General features: G+C 36.8%; 1 protein-coding gene across 2 annotated transcripts in view; it reads left to right on the top strand.

Moving 5' to 3' along the window:
- The window catches only part of SIMC1 (SUMO interacting motifs containing 1), a 97,146-nt gene that overhangs the window by 56,286 nt on the left and 20,909 nt on the right, over positions 1-19,951 (top strand). For both annotated transcript variants that reach the window (XM_068536399.1, XM_068536398.1), the window contains exons 3-7: positions 1,769-2,001; positions 2,768-2,837; positions 7,600-7,754; positions 12,407-12,559; positions 14,410-14,538. In XM_068536399.1, the coding sequence (XP_068392500.1) occupies positions 1,769-2,001; positions 2,768-2,837; positions 7,600-7,754; positions 12,407-12,559; positions 14,410-14,538 (740 nt within the window). The remainder of the gene's footprint in view (positions 1-1,768; positions 2,002-2,767; positions 2,838-7,599; positions 7,755-12,406; positions 12,560-14,409; positions 14,539-19,951) is intronic.

Genomic DNA, 19,951 nt, shown 5'->3' on the forward strand with positions numbered 1-19,951 from the left:
TATTAAATATATATTTAATAATATATAACTATATTATTAAAATATAGTTGATTTACAATATTATGTTAGTTTCAGGTATACAACAAAGTGATTCCGTTATTTTTTTCAGGTTATATTCCATTATAGGTTTTTACAGCATATTGAATATAATTCCCTGTGCTATACAGTAAATTCTCCCAAGAACTTCTTAGCCAGAGTCCATGCTGCCACTAACCAGCCATTAGCCTTAACTCCTGTGAGTTATCAGCAAGATCAGGGGTTACCCTCAGGTGTCCTGAGACATAAGAAAGCTAACTGGACTTGTCTCTTCCAGAAAGCTAACTGCCCTCTCCCCAGACGGCAATTCCAGCCATCACTGTTTTTCTGTTATACATAAACTATCAAACTTTGTTTGGCTTGTGTTTTAAAATTAATACTTATTCTCAGATTTTAAAAATAATGCTTGTTTAAGAAATAATTACCCATGATGCCATCAGTCAGCATTTATTAATGTTAATAATTGGGTGTATTTCCTTCCTAGTTGCCTTTTTATGTGTAGACACTTTAAATTTTTTAATAATTGGGGGTTTTAACAATAATATATTTATTATTGTTGGTTTTGTTGTTTATAGAGAGTTTGAGTTTAGATGGTAGCTATGGAGTTATACCGCTGTATGAAACCAGCTTCTGCCATCTATTGCATGAAAAATTCTCACTCTAAATCTCAGTTTCCTTATCTATAAAATAGGAATAATAATAACATGTATTTCTTAGAGTTGTTGAGAGAATTAAGTGAGGATAAGTTAAATGTTAAAACTTATTATTATAATTATTGTTGTTATTATATCAGACTTTTTAATGTTTGTTTTTCTTCTGATGATGTGTCTAATACAGAAAAATTGAAAAATACAAAAGAACATATAGAGGAAAAATCATCCATCATTTCACCACCCAGATAATAGAAAACCACTTTTCATACATTCTCTCTCATTCTTTATATACATACTGTTTGGGGGTTGGGGTGGGGGGTGAAGCAACTTAATATTTACTGTTGACTCAAAAAAAAATCAACAAAATGGAGTTCTTCTTCTAACAATAAAACATATTTAAATCATCTTAATTCATCTCTTTGTTTCAGTATCTGATATAGTATCATAGCTACCCCTAAATATCTTATCACCCTTATTCCAAACTCAACTTAGGCTAGCTCTTAAATCTTTTGTACTTTCCTTTCTAATGCTATATTTTAACACAGATGAAATCATGTTACATGTAGAACTTTGTATTCTTTTTTTAAAATTATTTATTTATTTATTTATTTATTTATTTTTTCGCTGTGTTGGGTCTTCGTTTCTGTGTGAGGGCTTTCTCTAGTTGTGGCGAGTGGGGGCCACTCTTCATCGCGGTGCACGGGCCTGTCACTATTGCGGACTCTCTTGTTGCGGAGCACGGGCTCCAGACGTGCAGGCTCAGTAGTTGTGGCTCATGGGCCCAGTTGCTCCGCGGCGTGTGGGATCTTCCAAGACCAGGGCTCAAACCCGTGTCCCCTGCATTGGCAGGCAGATTCTCAACCACTGCACCACCAGGGAAGCCCAGAACTTTGTATTCTTATTTGTTAACTTAATATAAGCATTTTCCCATGTCATTAGAAATTTTTTAGATAAGGCTTTCCAGTCTCAATTTTTTAAATTATGAATATTTCAAATGCATGGAAAACTTCCCTGTCTTCAACCTCTTGCTTTTATGTCTATAGAAACCCACCCTAATTTATTTCTTTTTATCTCTGCAGAACAAAGGTCAAAAATTAGAACCTATCCCTCATCGAAGACTAAGGATGGTAACAAACACCATTGAAGAAAACTTTCCCCTGGGGACTGTGCAGTTTTTGATGGACTTTGTGTCACCCCAGCATTACCCACCCAGAGAAATTGTGGCTCACATCATCCAGAAAATCCTGCTCAGTGGCTCTGAGACTGTGGATGTTCTAAAGGAGGCCTACATGCTTCTCATGAAAATTCAACAGTATGAACCTTAGCTTTTGGCAAATCTTCTGGGGAACCCGGACTCAGGGCACAACTTTCTCTTGCCTAAGATTTATTCATCTAACCATAGAGAGGGTGACTTAGTATATTAGTATTATTTGGATTGCAAGTGACAGGAAACTCAATCCAAACTGGCTTTAACAGCTGGTAAAAGAGAATTTAATGACTCATGTTACTAGAAACCTAGGAATAAGATGTGACTTAATTCATTAAAAAATGGTTACCAGGATCCATTTTTCAGCTCTACTTTGCTGTTTTTAGGCTTCACATGGTAGCCTTCTCAACCTCTAGCTTTTACAACACTCTTAGTACAAGAGAAGGTCCACTTCCTTTACAATCACACAGAGTTCTGAAATTGAGTCTTATAGGTTTTAATTGGCATAACATAAGACATGAGTCCATCTTTGAGCCAATCATCGTGAACTGAGGAATAGAATAACAAGATTAACGTGCTTTGCAGACCTCATCCCAGGGTCCTATTGGGTAAAGCCAGTGGGCTAAGAATAATAAAGAGTTGATTTCTTCAAGGCAAAATTGGGGTACTAATGCTTCCCAAAAGACAAGTGGATATTGGGTAGCCAAAAAAAAATGAAGTTCCACTACCCTCAGATGACATGGTATTGTATCAAAGGGTGGGCAAGAGCACTGAGGATAAGAGGAGGCTTCTTGCTTCTATCATCTTCGAGATCCCATCCCTTCTTCCACTAAACTCTCCAGAATTCTAATTGATGTCACTTTACTTTCAGGCTACATCCAGCTAATGCCAAGATGGTGGAGTGGGACTGGAAGCTGCTCACTTATGTCATGGAGGAAGAGGTAACATAGCAATTGCAAGCATAAATCTTTTGCAGAGGAAGTTTTAACTAGAAATAAAAGTGACTGTAAATCTGGTAGTAAAGTCTTTGCCATTATTCCTTTCTTTTACTCCCCCCAATCCCGACCAAAACATTCCTATTGAAATGGTATGTGCTGTCTTCCAATTCAAGATTGAATACATTCACTTATCCCTCTCCTTTTTCAGATTCCATTTAAAATAACAGTAAATAAATAGAGAAAAGTATAAACCTAAGGCACTGAAAATAAGGGGAAAGACAATAGATTTGAATGAAGATTGGAAGAGCTAAAGGAAATGTAAGAGTGATAACTGACGAAGCTAGGCTGAGAAAGCTACAGGCTAGAATACATGAGGAAGGGCTGTAGCCAAAGAGGGAGGAAATCTGCCCTTTAGGGCAGAGAAGTTTTAGACTCAGAAACACAATATATAAGAAGGTTGGAGTAGGATATGAGCTGTAAGTCTGTTGAAAGCTTGTAGATGGAACTGGCAATCTCTCTATTTTTGAGTACAGAAAGCTCAGTTGCCAGGTTACCTACCTTTCAGGCAAAAAATCAGAAGATTCATTGTCTAAAAGAAATTGAATGAACCATCTGTCATAAATGAAGGCAGCTAGTGTAGAGTTGGTGCTCCAAAAAAAAGTCTGCATTCTGACCTTTAGGGATCCCTAAACTTAATTGCCAGCTTTCTGTCTGCTAACCCAAAAGCACTTGGATGGAACAAATTATTGTCAACTTAGAACTCTATACTCAGCCAAACTATTAGTCAACTGTGAGGGTAGAATAAAGACATTTCCAGACATGTACAAACTTGAAAAACTATCCACACACCCCATTTCATAGGTTACTTGAAGATATGCATACAAAGAATAGGGGAATAATCAAAGAAGGGGGAGACACAGGATCCAGGGAACACTAGATCTAATCCAGAAGAGTAAGAAAGAGAAGTCCTGAGATTACTGCAAATAGTAGACCTAGAGAGCAATCACTCCAGACTGGAGCAAAAAAACACAGGGCTTTAAGAAAGCATGATCTGGGAAACACCACCAAGATGGTAGACAAGGAAGCTCCAGGCCCTTGTTCCCCAATGGAGACACCAAGTTAACAACAATATATGGACCAGAATACCTTTGTGAAAACTCTAGAGACCAGTTGAGAAGTTGTACTCAGGCCAATGCATAACCAAGAAGGGACTCCATTGAAAGGAGTAGGAAAGTTTGTGGTATTTTGTGTGTCCGTGCCCCTCCCTCTACCCAGCATAGCACAGTGCAACTAGGAGGAAATCTCCCATACCCTGGCTCCTCCCTTGGGATGGAAACAGAAGAGTGGACGTTGAGTCCAGTGTTCTGGCTTGTTAGGAAGATAGTTTCTGTCTTACCTGACTCAGAGCACTGTTGAGAACAGTGGTTTAGTTTTATGGCTGAAAAGAAATGTGAGCACTGCAGCGTTTTAGAGCTGCAGAGAGTATGCAGTTCACAAACAGGTACTGGGGGAGCAAGAGACTGTGGGCTTTCAAGAAGAAGTAGTGGCAAGCCACTTGGGAAATTAAGGCAGATAAAAGCACACACACAAGCTCAGAGAAAATACATCTCCAGTAAAGGTCTGAGAGGTCTCAGAACCTTTAGCCAAGCTGATTGGTGAAGGTCTTGCCATGCATGGACTCAATGGATAAAGACTGGGAAAGGTGTTTTTTTTTCAAACGTTTAAATCTCAAAAGAAGATTACAAGGCATACAAAGAGACAGGGAAATGCGGCCCAATCAAAAGAATGAAATAAAGCTCCAGAAACTGACCCCTAAAGAAACACAAATCTCTCAACTTACTGACAAAAAATTTTTTAAGCTATGTTAAAGATGCTCAAGGAGCTAAAAGAGAACACAGATAGACAACAAAATGAAGCAAGAAAATAATGCATGAACAAAATGGGAATATTAAATTTTAAAAAACTGTAGAAAATAATCAAACATATTCTGGAGCTGAAAAATACAGTAACTGAATTGAAAACTTCACTAGAGGAGTTCAACAACAGTCTTGGTCAGGCAGGAGAAAAAAAATCAATGAACATGAAGAAAGGTCATTTGAAATCACTGAGAAAGAGGAGCAAAAAGAAAACAGAATGAAGAAAATTGATGAGCACCTAAGGGACTATGGGACACCATTAAATGGACCATATACACATTAGGGAAGTCCCAGAAAGGGAAGAGAGAAAGGGACAAAGAGCTTACTTGAAGAAATAATAACCAAAAACTTTCCAAGTCTGAGGAAAGAAATGGACATACAAATTCAAGAAAGCTCCAGTGAGAATAAACCAAAGAGACCCCACACCAAGGCACATTATAATCAAACTGTCAAAAGTTAAAGACTTTTTCTTTGAAAGACATTTTCTTGAAGGCAGCAAGAAAAAAGTGAATTATCACATACAAGTGAGTTTGTATAAGACTCTCGGCAGATTCTCAGAGAAACCTTGCAGGTCAGAAGGCAATGGGATGATGTATTCAAAGTTCTAAAAGAAAAGAACTGTCAACCAAGAATACTATATCTGGCAAAACTTTCCTTCAAAAATGAGGGTGAGCAGCAGGAGAGAAGTGACACATCAATACAAGATCCTCAATAAGATTATCAGAGATTTCTCATTAGAAACTGGAGGCCAGAAGTTAGTGGGACGATATATTCAAAGTGCTAAAGAATAAAAGTCAACCAAGATTCCTGTATCCAGCAAAACTGTCCTTCAGAAATGAGGGAGAAACTACTGGGCGTATACCCTGAGAAAACCATAATTCAAAAAGAATCATGTACCACAATGTTCATTGCAGCTCTATTTACAATAGCCAGGACATGGAAGCAACCTACTTAGGTGTTCATCAATAGATGAATGGTTAAAGAAGATGTGGCACATATATACAATGGAATATTACTCACCCATAGAAAAATGAAATTGAGTTATTTGTAGTGAGGTGGATGGACCTAGAGACTGTCATATAGAGTGAAGTAAGTTAGAAAGAGAAAAACAAATACCGTATGCTAACACATATATATGGAATCTAAAAAAAAAATGTTTCTGAAGAACCTAGGGGCAGGACAGGAATAAAGACGCAGACGTAGAGAATGGACTTGAGGACATGGGGAGGGGGAAGGGTAAGCTGGGACGAAGTGACAGAGTGGCATGGACATATATACACTACCAAATGTAAAATAGATAGCTAGTGGGAAGCAGCCGCATAGCACAGGGAGATCAGCTCGGTGCTTTATGTCCACCTAGAGGGGTGGGATAGGGAGGGTGGGAGGGAGACGCAAGAGGGAGGGGATATGAGGATATAAGTATACGTATAGCTGATTCACTTTGTTATACAGCAGAAACTAACACACCATTGTAAAACAATTATACTCCAATAAAGTTGTTTAAAAAAAAAAATGAGGGAGAAATAAACACATTCCCAGATAAACAAAGCTGCGGGAGTTCATTTACTACTAACCCTGCTCATCAAGAAATGCTAAAGGGAGTCCTGCAGGGTAAAATGAAACACTAAACAGTAACTTGAAGCCATATGAAGAAGTAAAGATATCAATAAAGATAAATACATGGGCAGTTATAAAAGCTATTATTGTAACAATGGTTTGTAACTCCACATTGGTTTTCTATAATGTATTAAGTAACTAATACATTTTTAAAGTATTAATCTAAAAGCTAGTATTATTGTAACTTTGTAACTCCACGTTTTGTTTTCTACATAATTTAAAAGATTAATGCATTTAAAAGAATTATTAGTTTATTTTGGGGCACACAATATATGAAGATATAGTTTTGTGACTTCAACAACTAAAAGGGGTGGGAACAGAGCTGTAAAGGAGCAGAGTTTTTGTGTGTTATTGAAGTTAAGCTGGTATAAATTCAAAGTATTATAATTTTAGAATGTTAAATGTAATCCCCATGGTAACCACAAAGACAATAGCTATAGAATGTACACAAAAGGAAATGAGAAAGGAATGCAAACATTTCACTATGAAAAAATCAACTAAAGACAATAATGCAGGAAATGAGGGACAAAAAAACTATAAGGCATTTACAAAACAAATAGCACAAGGCCAGAAGTAAGTCTTTCCTTGTCAGTAAAGGGAAACCAACGAATTGTGCATGCCTGCCTGCTGTGTGACAGGCACTTACGCTGGCTTTGGTAAGGTTAGAGTTATCACCACATAAATCACAAGTTATCATCACATAAATCACTGAGACTCAGAGGGGTAAGTTAAATAAGGGATGGAGCTGAGTTTCAAACAAACAAATAAATAAGGTCTGTGCACCACCAAAGCCCATGCTCTTTACCTGCATCAGTTAGGCTTCAACAGTTAGGATCATTTCACCTGTAACAGAAAACCCAGCTCAGACTTGCTTTCACAATAAGGATATACATCAGCTCATCTTACTAGAAGTATAGCAGTGAGATAGACATCATGGTTGCTTGATCTAGTAGCTTGGCAGAGTCATTTTTCTGTCTCTCTGTTCGGATATCCACAGTTTAGGGTTTATCCTGAGACTGATAGTTAGGTTCAGTGAAAGAACTCTAGGATTGCCCTATTTGCCCTCTTTTATAATGACCTAGACTGCTTGCTCTTTCCCAGAAACCTCTCTTTTAGATACACACTCGTTGACTCATGGGCCTTCCCTTAACTTAGTATTTATGAGAGCCCAGTGCTCAGTGTCATCCAGGAGATTGAGAGGAAATACTTACTCCTCATTTTTTCTCCCCCAGGGACAAAATCTGCCCGGGCGAGTCCTTTTTCTACGTTATGTAGTACAGACCCTGGAAGATGATTTCCAACAGATCCTGAGGAAGCAGCGACAGCACCTGCAGCAATCTATTGCAAGCACTGTGCTATCCTGTGACAAGCAACCCCACAATGTCAGGTAACCAGCCATCTGAGCCCTGGGATGACAAGAGGGAGGGGCTGTAAGTGGGCAGCTACTCAAGTCCGGAGAACATCAGGTGGATGAGATTTTCTAGTAGCTAGATAGTATAACAGGGGTGGTTATTACAACTGTAAACAGTCCTAGAAGAAAACCTCTCTGTACCAACTGTGTGTCAGATGCCATAACTTGTGTGGTTTTTTTCCGAAGACCATCAGACTTCCTTTAGCCTATTTCAGTATTGTTCAGACGGCCTTGTGAGATCTAGGGGAAAAACTTGACTTGTGTAAAACTTTTCACAGCTTTTATAAACCTAAATTTATTTCCATCCCCCTGAGTAACTCAAGATAAATCTCATTTGTCACTACTACTTTCTGAAAAGTCTATTATGATAATAGGTCACGTGGCTGACAATAAGGTACAGTAAGGTAGCAAGCACGTGTTCTTTTTTTGTAGGATCAGGGCCAAAGCTTCTGGAAGCTTCAGAGTGGGGAACTACCATATCCTTATACCAACAGGGGGAAATGTGGTTTGTAGGGTAGGGATCTCAGGCTAGAATTTTCATCCTGGAACTACAGCTTTGCTTCTTTTGGAAACGGTTCTCACCAGCATTCCTTTTTTCAGAGCATCATTCGATTTTTTTCACTCACATTTACATTCTCATATGTTCTTGCATATTTGTTAAGAATAGTTTTCACAGGCCAGTGTGGGATATTGACTATTATAGCTCCTTTAATTAAAAAAGGGGGACGTTTCATTATGTTCTAAGTAACAGTCAGCTTTTTCTCCCTTAGTTTGCATGCTTATATCCATTTCCCTAGATGTGGCATTTTACATAAAGTTTAAATGTTAATGATTATAGGGGGTAGAAAATCAGTAAGTAGAGAAACTACAGAGAGCACAGGATAGCATAGTTGGGTTTAAAATTGAAAAATAACAATTTAAATAGTGAGAGCAACTCTCCTGACCATTCTGCTTTGTGAGCTTAGGCATTGGATTGGGAAATGGGAGACATGAACCCAACTCAATCCAGTGACAAGTCACTCACTTTCATTGTGTGAGCCTCTCACTATACCCAACACTATACTCTTGGGTTTAAAGATAGGCATTGGTAACCTCTAAATGCAAGCCACATACTCTATTTTGTGCTTTATCAATGAAAAAAATCAGTTCCAGCTGATCAGTTACAGCTGGGGAAACCAGCTGTATTTGATTCAATAAGAGATGGCTATTAGATTGAGGTTGTGGTTACATGGATGTGTGCATGTATTTATCAAAACTCATCAAACAGTATATAACTGTGCTTTGACCTGTAACGGGTGGGACAGTTGTCAGAGCTTTCTGAGAGGCTGTTCCTGGATTATAATCCTCAGCTTAGCTCAAATAAAATTTTCCATTTCCTTCTTAAAATAAAAAAAATTCATCAAAAAAAAACCAGTGTGCAATTTATTTTATATAAGTTATACCTCAAAGATAAGTTTTTAAAACGAAAGTGATGGTAAGTCAGTCTCCATATGACCCCTTAAGGGATTTTCTTTTCTTTTTTTAACTGTGCATACAAAGAGTAATCTAGTTCTACACGATTTAAGAAATACACTAGTCCCCAGATCCCCTCACTCACATTTTCCTTTCCCAAGGGGTAACTACTTTCAACTCTTTTATTTAAGTGATTCTTTGGATTTTTACCTCTTTATGGCTAAATAAACTGCTTGTGTTGCTAATTGCTGATTTTTCATTGTTAGCTATTATCTATTAACTCTCCACATGAAAGATGAGTTAGCTCTTTTTCCTCTCTACCTCCTCTCTCTCTCTCTCTCACACACACACACACACACTTCCCAGCCCCCATGCCATTAATAGAATTATATCATAATTTTGTTTAGATCAGTATCCAATGTTTCCATCACTATAACTATGTGTGCTAGTCAGAGCTGAGCCAAGTACTAAACTGTGATTACTTTTTCTTTCACTCATACCTTTTTTGTTTTCCTTAGAGTTAATAACTGCCTCATTTTTAGTTTCCTTGTATTGTTTGTGCATGTCAGAAGTCAACCCCAGATTCTCTGCCGTTTGATTTAAATATCCCATCAAGATGTTTATTCACACTGGGTTAGTCTTATGAAGTTCTTCTTCTTGAAGGTCTGTGGTGGAACGTTTTGACCTCCTTCAATCTGGATTGGTTGTCCTCTTTTCCAGTCTTTATCATAAATGTGAAAATTCCCTTCACCTGTTTCCAGTGTTGGATCTCTGTTTCATATCTTCTCTTTCTTGGTTTACTCCCATGTTTTTGATAGATCAGTCTCCAGTAGCTTCTTAGAAAGGTATGTGGGAAGTAAAATTTTTGAGATCTTGTATGTCTGAAAATATCTTTATCTTCCCACACGTTGATTGATAAGTGAGTATAGATATTTAGGTTAGAAATATCTTTTCTACAGAACATTAAAGGAAATCTTCCATTGTCTTCTAGCTTCCAGAATTGCTGTGAAGAAGCCATAAGCTACTTTGATTACTGATTCTTTGTGTGTGCCTTGATTTTTTTCTCTAGCTGTTTACAGAATCCTCTTTTTGCCCAATATACTTGTTTTAGATCTATATTCATCCAGTATGCTGGGCATTCATTGGGCCATTTCATATCCTTCATTCTTGGAAAATAGAATTTTCATTCCTGTTATCATGTTTTTAATTTCCAAGAGCTCTTTTTCTTTAAATGTTCCTTTTTGAAAATAATAAATAGTATTCTGTTCTTGTCTTTTTCTTTCATGGATCCATATCTTTTCATATCTTTGATTATACTAATGATAACTTTTGTTTTTGTTAATTCCCTGTATAATGTCTGTTTTCTCCAAGTTGCTTTTTTGAGGAGAAAGGAGGGTTGGTTTGGCTTTTTGGTGTTTATGTCTCATGTTAGAATATGTCCATAGATGTCTGGTAAACTTTTGTAATCTATCCACGTTTAAGGGTGACTCAAAAGCTCTTGGAAGCTCTGAGTACAGGTGAGGACTTGTCATTTCTGAGTTTCCCTGTCAGTGGAACTGGCTGCCCGTTTCTTAGGAAATACCTCATCAATGTCTTTAGGTCTTTCCTCTTGGGCTGGATGAGTTTTCCAGAAAATACTTCAGATTTCCTACATGAAGGATAAAGACCAGGATGCCAGGTTTTTGGAAGACAGTTCTGGGAAGGTGGCAAGGATCTCTGCACTGAGCATGCATAGGTTCACTTAGAGCCCCTGTTTTTGCTTTATCAGCCTTTGCCTCCCAGCTGTGCCTGGTATCCCAGTCCAGAGACCCTCTGTTTTACCTCTCCACAAAGTTAACCTGTAGTCTTCAGCATTGGGGGAGAAGATCTAAAAGTTTCTTAAACAGATTACAAGCCATCATATTTATTTTAATTTACCTGCTTTTACCCTAACTTCATCGAAACCTCATACTGCCATTTGCAGCACTTATTGAAGATTTTTTTTTTCCATTTTTTGGTAAATAGGATTAAATAGGATTGCTCTTCTCTACTGCTGGCTTAGGATTCAGCTTTCTCAATTCTTCCAAGTCAGTTAAAATTTATCCCTTTGCCAAAGTCATAGACTTAGATTAAACATCATCTAAACATGACATTTGCCTTATTTACTTAGTTAATTGGTTACTTTGAATTTTGTAATCAGCATCTCTTACCCCACCCCTTAAATCAAAGGCTAGGACCTTGACAATTACCTACATCCATCCCCCATCACCCACTTTTTGCACCTTCTTGCACCCAAAGTAATTGGCATCCTGAATGTTCATCATGTTTCTTTCCTTTTTATACAGCTTTATTGCATCTATATGTGTTCCTGTAAAGTATATATTTTTATTTTAGTTCCTTTTAGCTGTATATAAAAGAGTATCATGCTGTATGTAATCAATTGGTACTTTTATATTTCATTTACTATTATAAAGTACTAAGATTTGTCCATACCTATCCACTGTAGCATATTCATTTCCACTACTATAGAATATTGTTTTATGAATATACTTCATTTTCCTTCCAGCTTCCAGATTTTTACTGTTATTATCTGCCCTCCTTTTCTTCCCTTCTTTGTGGATTTTTTAAAAAATGATTTACTGTAGTATTAGTGGCATTTTAGGAGGGAACAAAACTAGATGTGTACATTCAATCCACCATTTTTACCTGGGTTACCTAAGCGATCATCAAAAGTAATTTTGACTATATGAGATGTTTTTACCTTACTAACTTTGTGAACCTACACCCTGTGTAAGGTTTGACTCCACTGCACATACCCTAAACCTTGGTTATTAGCATTAATAACTGACATCTAATAACAGAAAGCCAACAAAGTCATCCAGTCCAACTTTCCACTTTGTCAAGGAATGTTCCTGGTCAGGAAGCCACAGATAGTGCTCTTTGACCTTGGAGATACCTTTCAATAATTCTAACTTAAAGAAAAATGTTGATGTTTTACTTATCTTTTGTAACCTTACTGCAATTAAATGCAGGGTTTCCATTAGACTTTTTAAATATTGAAAGTAGCCTAAGGGCCCTCTCTGTTGCCTATAGGGAAATCTAGAGGTCTAGGAGCCCATGTTAAAGTTGCAGTTCTGAGCACCATATAGTAAGACAGAAGTTTAAACTTTTTCTTTCTTATCTTTCTTCCATTGCAGGGATGTCATCAAGTGGTTGGTCAAAGCAGTAACTGAAGACAGATTAACTCAGTCCCCAAAGGAGAATCAAACCTCTCCAGGAACAGGAATCTTGAAGGCCAGCAGTAGCCACCCTTCTCCCCAACCTAACCTGACAAAGAACAGCAATCAGCTGTAAGGAGCAGGCAGAAGTTATCTTTCCTGGGGCTATTGGGATTTACTGTTTTAGAGAACAGCACCACCCCCTAAGAGGAGTTTCCCCAAAATTAACAAGCTCTTATAACATAGGCTGATTTTTACTAAAAACTATCTTAGTTTGACTAAAGGCTAAATTCCTAATTCCAAAGGTAAAACAAAAGCAGATGCTTTCCCCCTAGATGAATAGGACTTCACTAAGTGAATATAAATTCACAAAGCCGAAGTGGAACAAAAGCCAGAGGACAGTGCCCTCCCTCTCCTAGATTCCAAGAGACAATACAGGGTTACAGCTACTCACCACTTCATCTGTCCACTGACAGAAGAGGAGTCATGCGTAGTGGGTGTTCCAGCAGCCTCTTGTCCTCAAGGACCTGGGTCTCTCCTCCAGTCCTGGAAGAAGAAGAGCAGTTCAACCTGCAGGTTCCAACAGGTTATAACAGCAATGGTTCAGACCAGGGCAGGTCCTATTACCTCAGACCACACTGGAAAGAGATTCCTGGCATTTTTTTTATGGGATTGAAAGTGGTCTTGGCATTTTTTGAGAAATGCCAGGATTTGGGGGCTGGAGCTGCCCTTGCACAAGTAACCTGCTATTCCATGTCAATTATGTTAAAAATGACAGTCACACTTGATATTTCAGATACAGCATTTGTGCCTAAATTCACAACGCTATATAATAATCTAGTTGCACTGACCTGATTTTCATATAAGTACTATGGGTTTTAACTAATTTAGGAGACAATCTTGTATCTAAAGGGAGAATGTGTTGGAACAATGAAGTATTTGCTTGAGCAGACTGGGGAAGGTCCTAAAGTAGGGAAGTAGGGTTATCCCAGAACTCAGTACATAGACCCAAGAGAGAAGCAGACACTGTTCCTTAAATGAAAGCTAATATAATAATAATAGTAATAAATTTATTGTAAGTAGATATTAGTAGAATAAAATAGGGTCCCCCTAAAAGTGATCATGATCTTAACAACAACAGTAGGCACTGCTGTTTACCATTAATGAGTGCCTATCTGCCAGATATCTTAAACAGCACAACTTTATGAAATAGGTGGTATTATTTCTCCTTTTTTGAGATGAGAGAACTTAGACTGAAAGCAGTTTAGTAATTTGTCAAAAATTGATCAGCTCGTCATTGCTGAGCCAGAATCTGATGCCAGAGTCCCTGTTCCACCTATTGTGTGGAACACAGAAAACAGAGCCTTTCCTTCCCTCACAAATAATAGTGCATGTTAGAAAAGGCTAGCTTCAAGGCCAGGCTCACCTTCTGAGGGGTTGCCCAGATTCCTTCTGCCACATCAGCCTGGCTGTCTCCCACAGTTAGGTCTGATGAGAGAGAGGGTCATGTTTCACCAGTTGAAATTCTGAGACTGAACTTAGTAAAAGATTATTGTAAAGGAACCAGTAACAGGAGAAGACTATATGGTAAATATGTATTTTCTCCTATCAAAGAAATTCAAATAATTGTTAGTCATTCTGGACCTGTTTCTTCATCTGTAAAATAGAGAAGTTATAGGTTAGGTGATCCTTAAAGTTCTCTAGATCCTTAAGATTGCATGTTTCTCTTTTTGAATTTAAAAGCAGCTTGCTTTTACAGCTCAACCCCAGGTTCTGAGAGGTTCAGATAGTATGATCTGGCAAAAAGGATTCAGGTAGGTGAAATTGCTAATAAAAGCATGCTGGTGCTTGAGTAGTTCTCCCTGACCCTAGTGTGTGCTTTACAAGATCCTTTAGTACACTGGTGGGGACCTCATCCCAGCCAGTAGGGTAGCTCTTTGCCAGACCCTCCCGCTCATTTGTTTTCTGTGTTCTGGACTCAGGATTGTATGCCAGCTGCAGAGGATGCTGTCCATAGCCGTAGAGGTGGATAGGACCCCCACATGCAGCTCCAATAAAATTGCTGAAATGATGTTTGGGTTTGTGCTGGACATTCCTGAGAGGAGTCAGAGGTGAGTCTTAGTTTTCTTTTTTGTTCATTTGTTTTTTGTTTTGGTCTGGGAACATAATTTCAAAAGAAAATTCCAAATGGTAGTTAAATTAGGAAAAAAGAGGTAGAGGGATAGTTCCTGTCTCTTTAACCTTTTGAAAGAAAGAGGTTCTCAACCAGTTGTTATTATTTGCAACTAAGGCATAATTTCTTGGGAAGAGGCAGGGTTCCTTAAATGGAGCCTAAATTTTCCCACTTTATCCATCTGTCTAATAACTTTACTCATCTCTCAAGGTTCAGCTGTGAGGCACGACCATCTTCTCTGACCCTCAGCCATAGAGCCTGGTATAACTGTTCGCTAAAGTCTTGATGGATGAATGAAATAGGCATATCCAATATTAGGGGGAAAAGAGGTGACCCAAGAATGAATAGGGTTGCACCTGTAGAATGAGCCCAGATACTAAGAATAAGGAATTCAGTTTCTCTAAGCATTAATTAGTAAAGCATTTCATTAGGAAGAGATAAGGAAATAGAACTCTTGGCTAGGGCCAGTGATTCCTCCTTTGAACCAGTAATTTTAGAAATCCGAAGGAAGAAAAATAAACTGGAATGAATATGAATTCATGAACAGTTGCTGGTACAGAAAATAACTATGAGAAAATCATTGTATGGTGGTGGCCCTTGGGGGAGATTATCTCCATCAGGTCCATGTCTGCTTCCCATCCCCATCCCCTAAGCTCCCAGTTGGCAGCCAAGACTATTCTTGTACCGTTCTGGTTCCTCTATTGGAAGAAAATGTCGTACCAAATAGAATTGTAATAAAGATTTAATTAAAATATCCTGCTAAGATTAAGACAAACATTTATTGGGTCCCTACAATGTGCCAGTCATTGTCACGTTAATTATCTCATGTTTTCGTAAAACTTTATAATGTTATTCCTGTTTAACAAATGAGAAAAATACTCTAAGTAGTTAAATAACTAACCCAAGTTTACACAGTTAATCACATTCAGAATCCAGATTTAAACCCAGGACTTCTTAAATCCAAGATCAGTTCAAAGAAGGCAATACATTACAGTGGTCAGCCAAAAGGAAGCTTTCATAAATGCCATGCTTGCTCTATCACTTTGTTAGGGATATTTCATTTGGGTCCAACTCCCATACCATTCATTCATTTATGCCCAGATTCTGGTGAGAGATGGGAAATCTAAGGAATGGGTAACTGTAAACAAATTTGGGCTTAACATAGACAAAAAATTTTTAAATAAAACCTGGCCCTACTTTAAAACTTTCTCAGAAAGGGCATATTGGCAACCACCCCAAATTATACTAGAAGATACTTTATATACTTTTATCTTGGTTGTTTTAACTTTTAAAAGTTTAGGTGTAATTTACATGCAATTAAATGATACAAACTAATTTACATAAATATCCTTCCATGAGTTTTGACAAAGGCATAACCCATGTGACCTATCATTTTCCAGTGCCTCATCGATAGCATATAGAAATCCTGCAACCTTGATGAATTCATTTATTCTAGTAAGAATATTTCTGTAGTTTCCTTAGAATTTTCTACATACACAATATTTTGTCTGCAAATAAAAACAGTTTAACCTCCTCCTTTCCAATCTGTATGCCTTTTGCTTGTTTATCTTACCCTATTGCATGGGCTAATACCTCCAATAGAATGTTGGAGAAGTGATAGGAACAGACATCCTTGCCTTATGCCTGATCTTAGGGGGCAAACATTCAGTCTTTGACCATTTAATAGTAGTATTAGCTGTAGGTGTTTCATAGGTGCCCCTTGTCAGATTGAGGAGGCTTCCTTCTATTTCTAATATATTGAGTGTTTTTGTGAAGAATAAGTATTAAAATTTGTGAAATTTTTTTCCTCTAGTGAGATAGTCAAAATTTTTCTCCTTTCTTCCATTGATGTGATGAATTACATTGATTAATTTCCTAATATTAAAACAACCTTGCATTCCTAGAATAAAAAACCCTACTTGACTGTGATATGTTACCCTTTTTTTATTGACAGACTGAATTTGCTAATATTTTGTTAAGGGCTTTTGCATCTATGTTTACTAGAGATGGTGATCTGTGATTTTATTTTCTTATAATGTTCAACTTCATTCATATTTAAAGAAATTTAAATTAAAACTACACTGAGGTACCATTTCTAACCTATCTAAATAGTAAAAATTTTAAAGTACTATAAAACACTCTGTTAGTGAGGCTTTGAGAAAGCAGGTAGGTACTCATACATTGCTGGTGGGACTGCAGAATGGTACAAGCCTTATGGAGGGGAATTTTCCAATATCTAACAAAATTAAAGGTACATGTACCTCTTGACCCAGCAATCTCATGTCTAGGAATTTACCCTGAAGGTACACTTTTAACAGTATAAAAATACATATGCACAAGGATATTCACAACAGCATGTTTGTAATTGCAAAATACTAGAAACAACCCAAATGCCCATACATAGGGCAGTGGTTGAATATCTGTGGTACATCTACACAGTGAAGATGTAGCTGTAAAAAAGTAAAATTTAAAAATAGGAGCAAAATATTTATGATCTGTTTTCCAAAATATATTGTTAAGTAAACAAAGCAAAATACAAAAGAGTATGCATAATAAATATACATATATTTTTCTAAGAAGGAGAAATTTTAAAATATACATGATTATAATAATTTACAAAAAAAGAAACCAAGTTAAGATAAACTGCAGACTAATAAAATTGCTTACATACAGGAGTAGATAGATGGCAATGGGCTGGAAAGGAGATAAAGTGCTGAGCTGGAGTTGGAATGACCTTAATGGTAGTATTGGTAGTGTAATACTTCCCTGAGTATACTTCTTTGTATAGTTATAACTTTTAGACTTTTAGAACCATATTAATGTTTTATATACTCAAAAAAAGAAAAATAAATCAGCAAGGAAGTTGGATGGGAGCCTAACATGCAATACAAACAGACACAAATTAACCTGTGTTTTAAATGAATAATAATTGGGGCCATGGGGTGGGGGATGGGAGGGAGGACAAGCCCAAGCAACTTTATTTTTACTTCTTATTTTTAAATAATTATAGATTCACAGGAAGTTGCAAAAACTAGTACAGAGGGGTCCTGTATACCCTTCACCCTCTTTCCCCTAGCGATTACATCTTGCATAACTATAACAGTATCACAAAAAGGAAATTGATGTTGGTATAATCCACAGAACATATTCAGATTTCATCCATTTCACCTAGATTGCACTCATTTGAGGGTAGTTCTATGTAATTTTATCACATTTGTAGCTTCATATAACCACCAGCACAATCAAGGTATATGGAACTGTTCCATCACCACAAAGATCCCTTGTACTACCCTTTTACGGGTAACTATTCATCTTCTCCAACCCCTGGAAACCACTAGTCTGTCCAAGTAAGATAAAACACAGTATCTGGACTAAACGCCCTCAGGCTAAAGACAAAATGAAGTGTAAATAAATATTAAACTCTAGTTAGTAAATTTCTTTTTCACAGAAAGTATGAGTTAACAATTCAAAAACTATCTTATGTGTATTCTAGGATTAAACAAATAAATGTATTGTGGATAATGAGAGCCAAGTTTCTCACTGTCAGAGAAGAGAGTAACACATATGAAAAGGGGAAAGGATAGAAGGAACCCTGTGGTGCTGGATTGGAATTGGAGGTATCAACATGAACTTGTGGTTTCTAATAAATATAGATAGATATAGGAATAAATGTAGATGTGTGAGTGTGTTTTATATATATATAGAGAGTGTGTGTGTGTGTGTGTGTGAATTCATACGTCTGTTTCCTACCTTTACCCACTGAGAGAGCATAGAAACAATTACACCCTAGTAGCAATGAGCACACCTAGTACTCAGATCTTTGTTTCTAAATACTAGTTTATACTAAAATGAACAAGAGTTCTTTAAGGAAATGACTAATTCCAGAGCTGAGGTAAAGAAAAGTATAAAATGAGCCTAGAACATCTTGTTCCCGAAAGTGAGGAAATGTTCAAGGAATGTTCAGAACATGTCAAAAGAAGCTTAAAGGGCTTCCACTGACTAAATCTGGGATAATTTGAGTATCAAATAAATATTGACAGTAAAACATTATAAACTGTTGTATAAAATAAGAATCCATGATTCTAATACTGATAGGAAGGAAGAAAACGGACTCTCTTCCTTACATTAGAAAGCCAGCTAATAAATATAAGAAGAAATGATGAATTAGGGAAAAAATTGCCATTTGGCAACCATCATAATAAGAGTTAATTCAGGTATGAGTGTGTACTAAAATTGTGAAAGTTTGTGGAGTACCAAGATATTTGCATAATCTCAAAGTATGTTCTCATGAGATATTAATTATGAAGTGAAAAATAATAACTTTACTGTGGAGATAACTACCATAGTCAAGTGATCAAAATTAACACCAGCAATGGGACAAATTGACATCATATGCCCCTTGATATGATACACACAACATTTTTGCAGTCCTCTTGCCAAAAAATGCATAACCTCAATCAAATCATGGGAAAATATCAGAGAAATCCCAAATGAGAAACATTCTATGAAAAAAACTGACCTGCACTTTTCCAAAATGTCAATGTCATGAAAGACAAAGCAAGATTGAGGAACTGTTCCAGATCAAAGGACATTAAAAAACAGGCAACTGAAAGCAATGCATAATCTGGGATTTTCTTTTGCTATTAATAGCATCATTAAGACAATGAAAAAATCTGATTAAAGTCTATGGTTAATATAATAGTATTGCGTTAAGATTAATTTTCTGATTTTTTTTTATCATTGTATGTTGTTATCTTAGAGAATGTCCTTGTTTTTAGGAATTATACACTGCAAGTATTTAGGGATAAATGGGCATCATGTCTGCAACTTACTATCAAATAGTTTAGAGGAAAAAAATAGAAAGACAGAGTTAGTGAGAAGGATAAAGAAGATATGGTAAATGTTTAACACTTGGGGAACCTGAATGAAAAGTACTAAGGGTATTTGTGAATTATCTGTACTATTCTTGCAACTCTTCTCTGAGTATAACAAAAAGTTAAAAAAAGAAGTATATTTATTGTAAACAGCATATAGTCAGATTTGCTTTTTTAGGCAGCTGACAATCCCTGCCTTTTAACTAGAGTTATTTATTCCATTTACATTTAATTTAATTATGGTTTTACATCTTTCATCTTACTGTTTGTTTCCTATTTGTCCCTTTTGTTCTTTGTTCATTTTTACCTCCTTTTCTGCCTTCTTTTGGATTAATTATTTTCTATTATTCCATTTTATCTTTCCTAAGGCTTTTTAACTTTTTTAAATTAAAAATTTATTTTGACATAGTTGTAGATTCTTATGCAGTTGTAAGGAATAATACAGAGAGATCACATGTACTCTTTACACAATTTTGC

The sequence above is a fragment of the Eschrichtius robustus genome, chromosome 2, assembly GCF_028021215.1.
Source record: "Eschrichtius robustus isolate mEscRob2 chromosome 2, mEscRob2.pri, whole genome shotgun sequence".
NCBI classification, from domain to species: Eukaryota; Metazoa; Chordata; class Mammalia; order Artiodactyla; family Eschrichtiidae; genus Eschrichtius; species Eschrichtius robustus.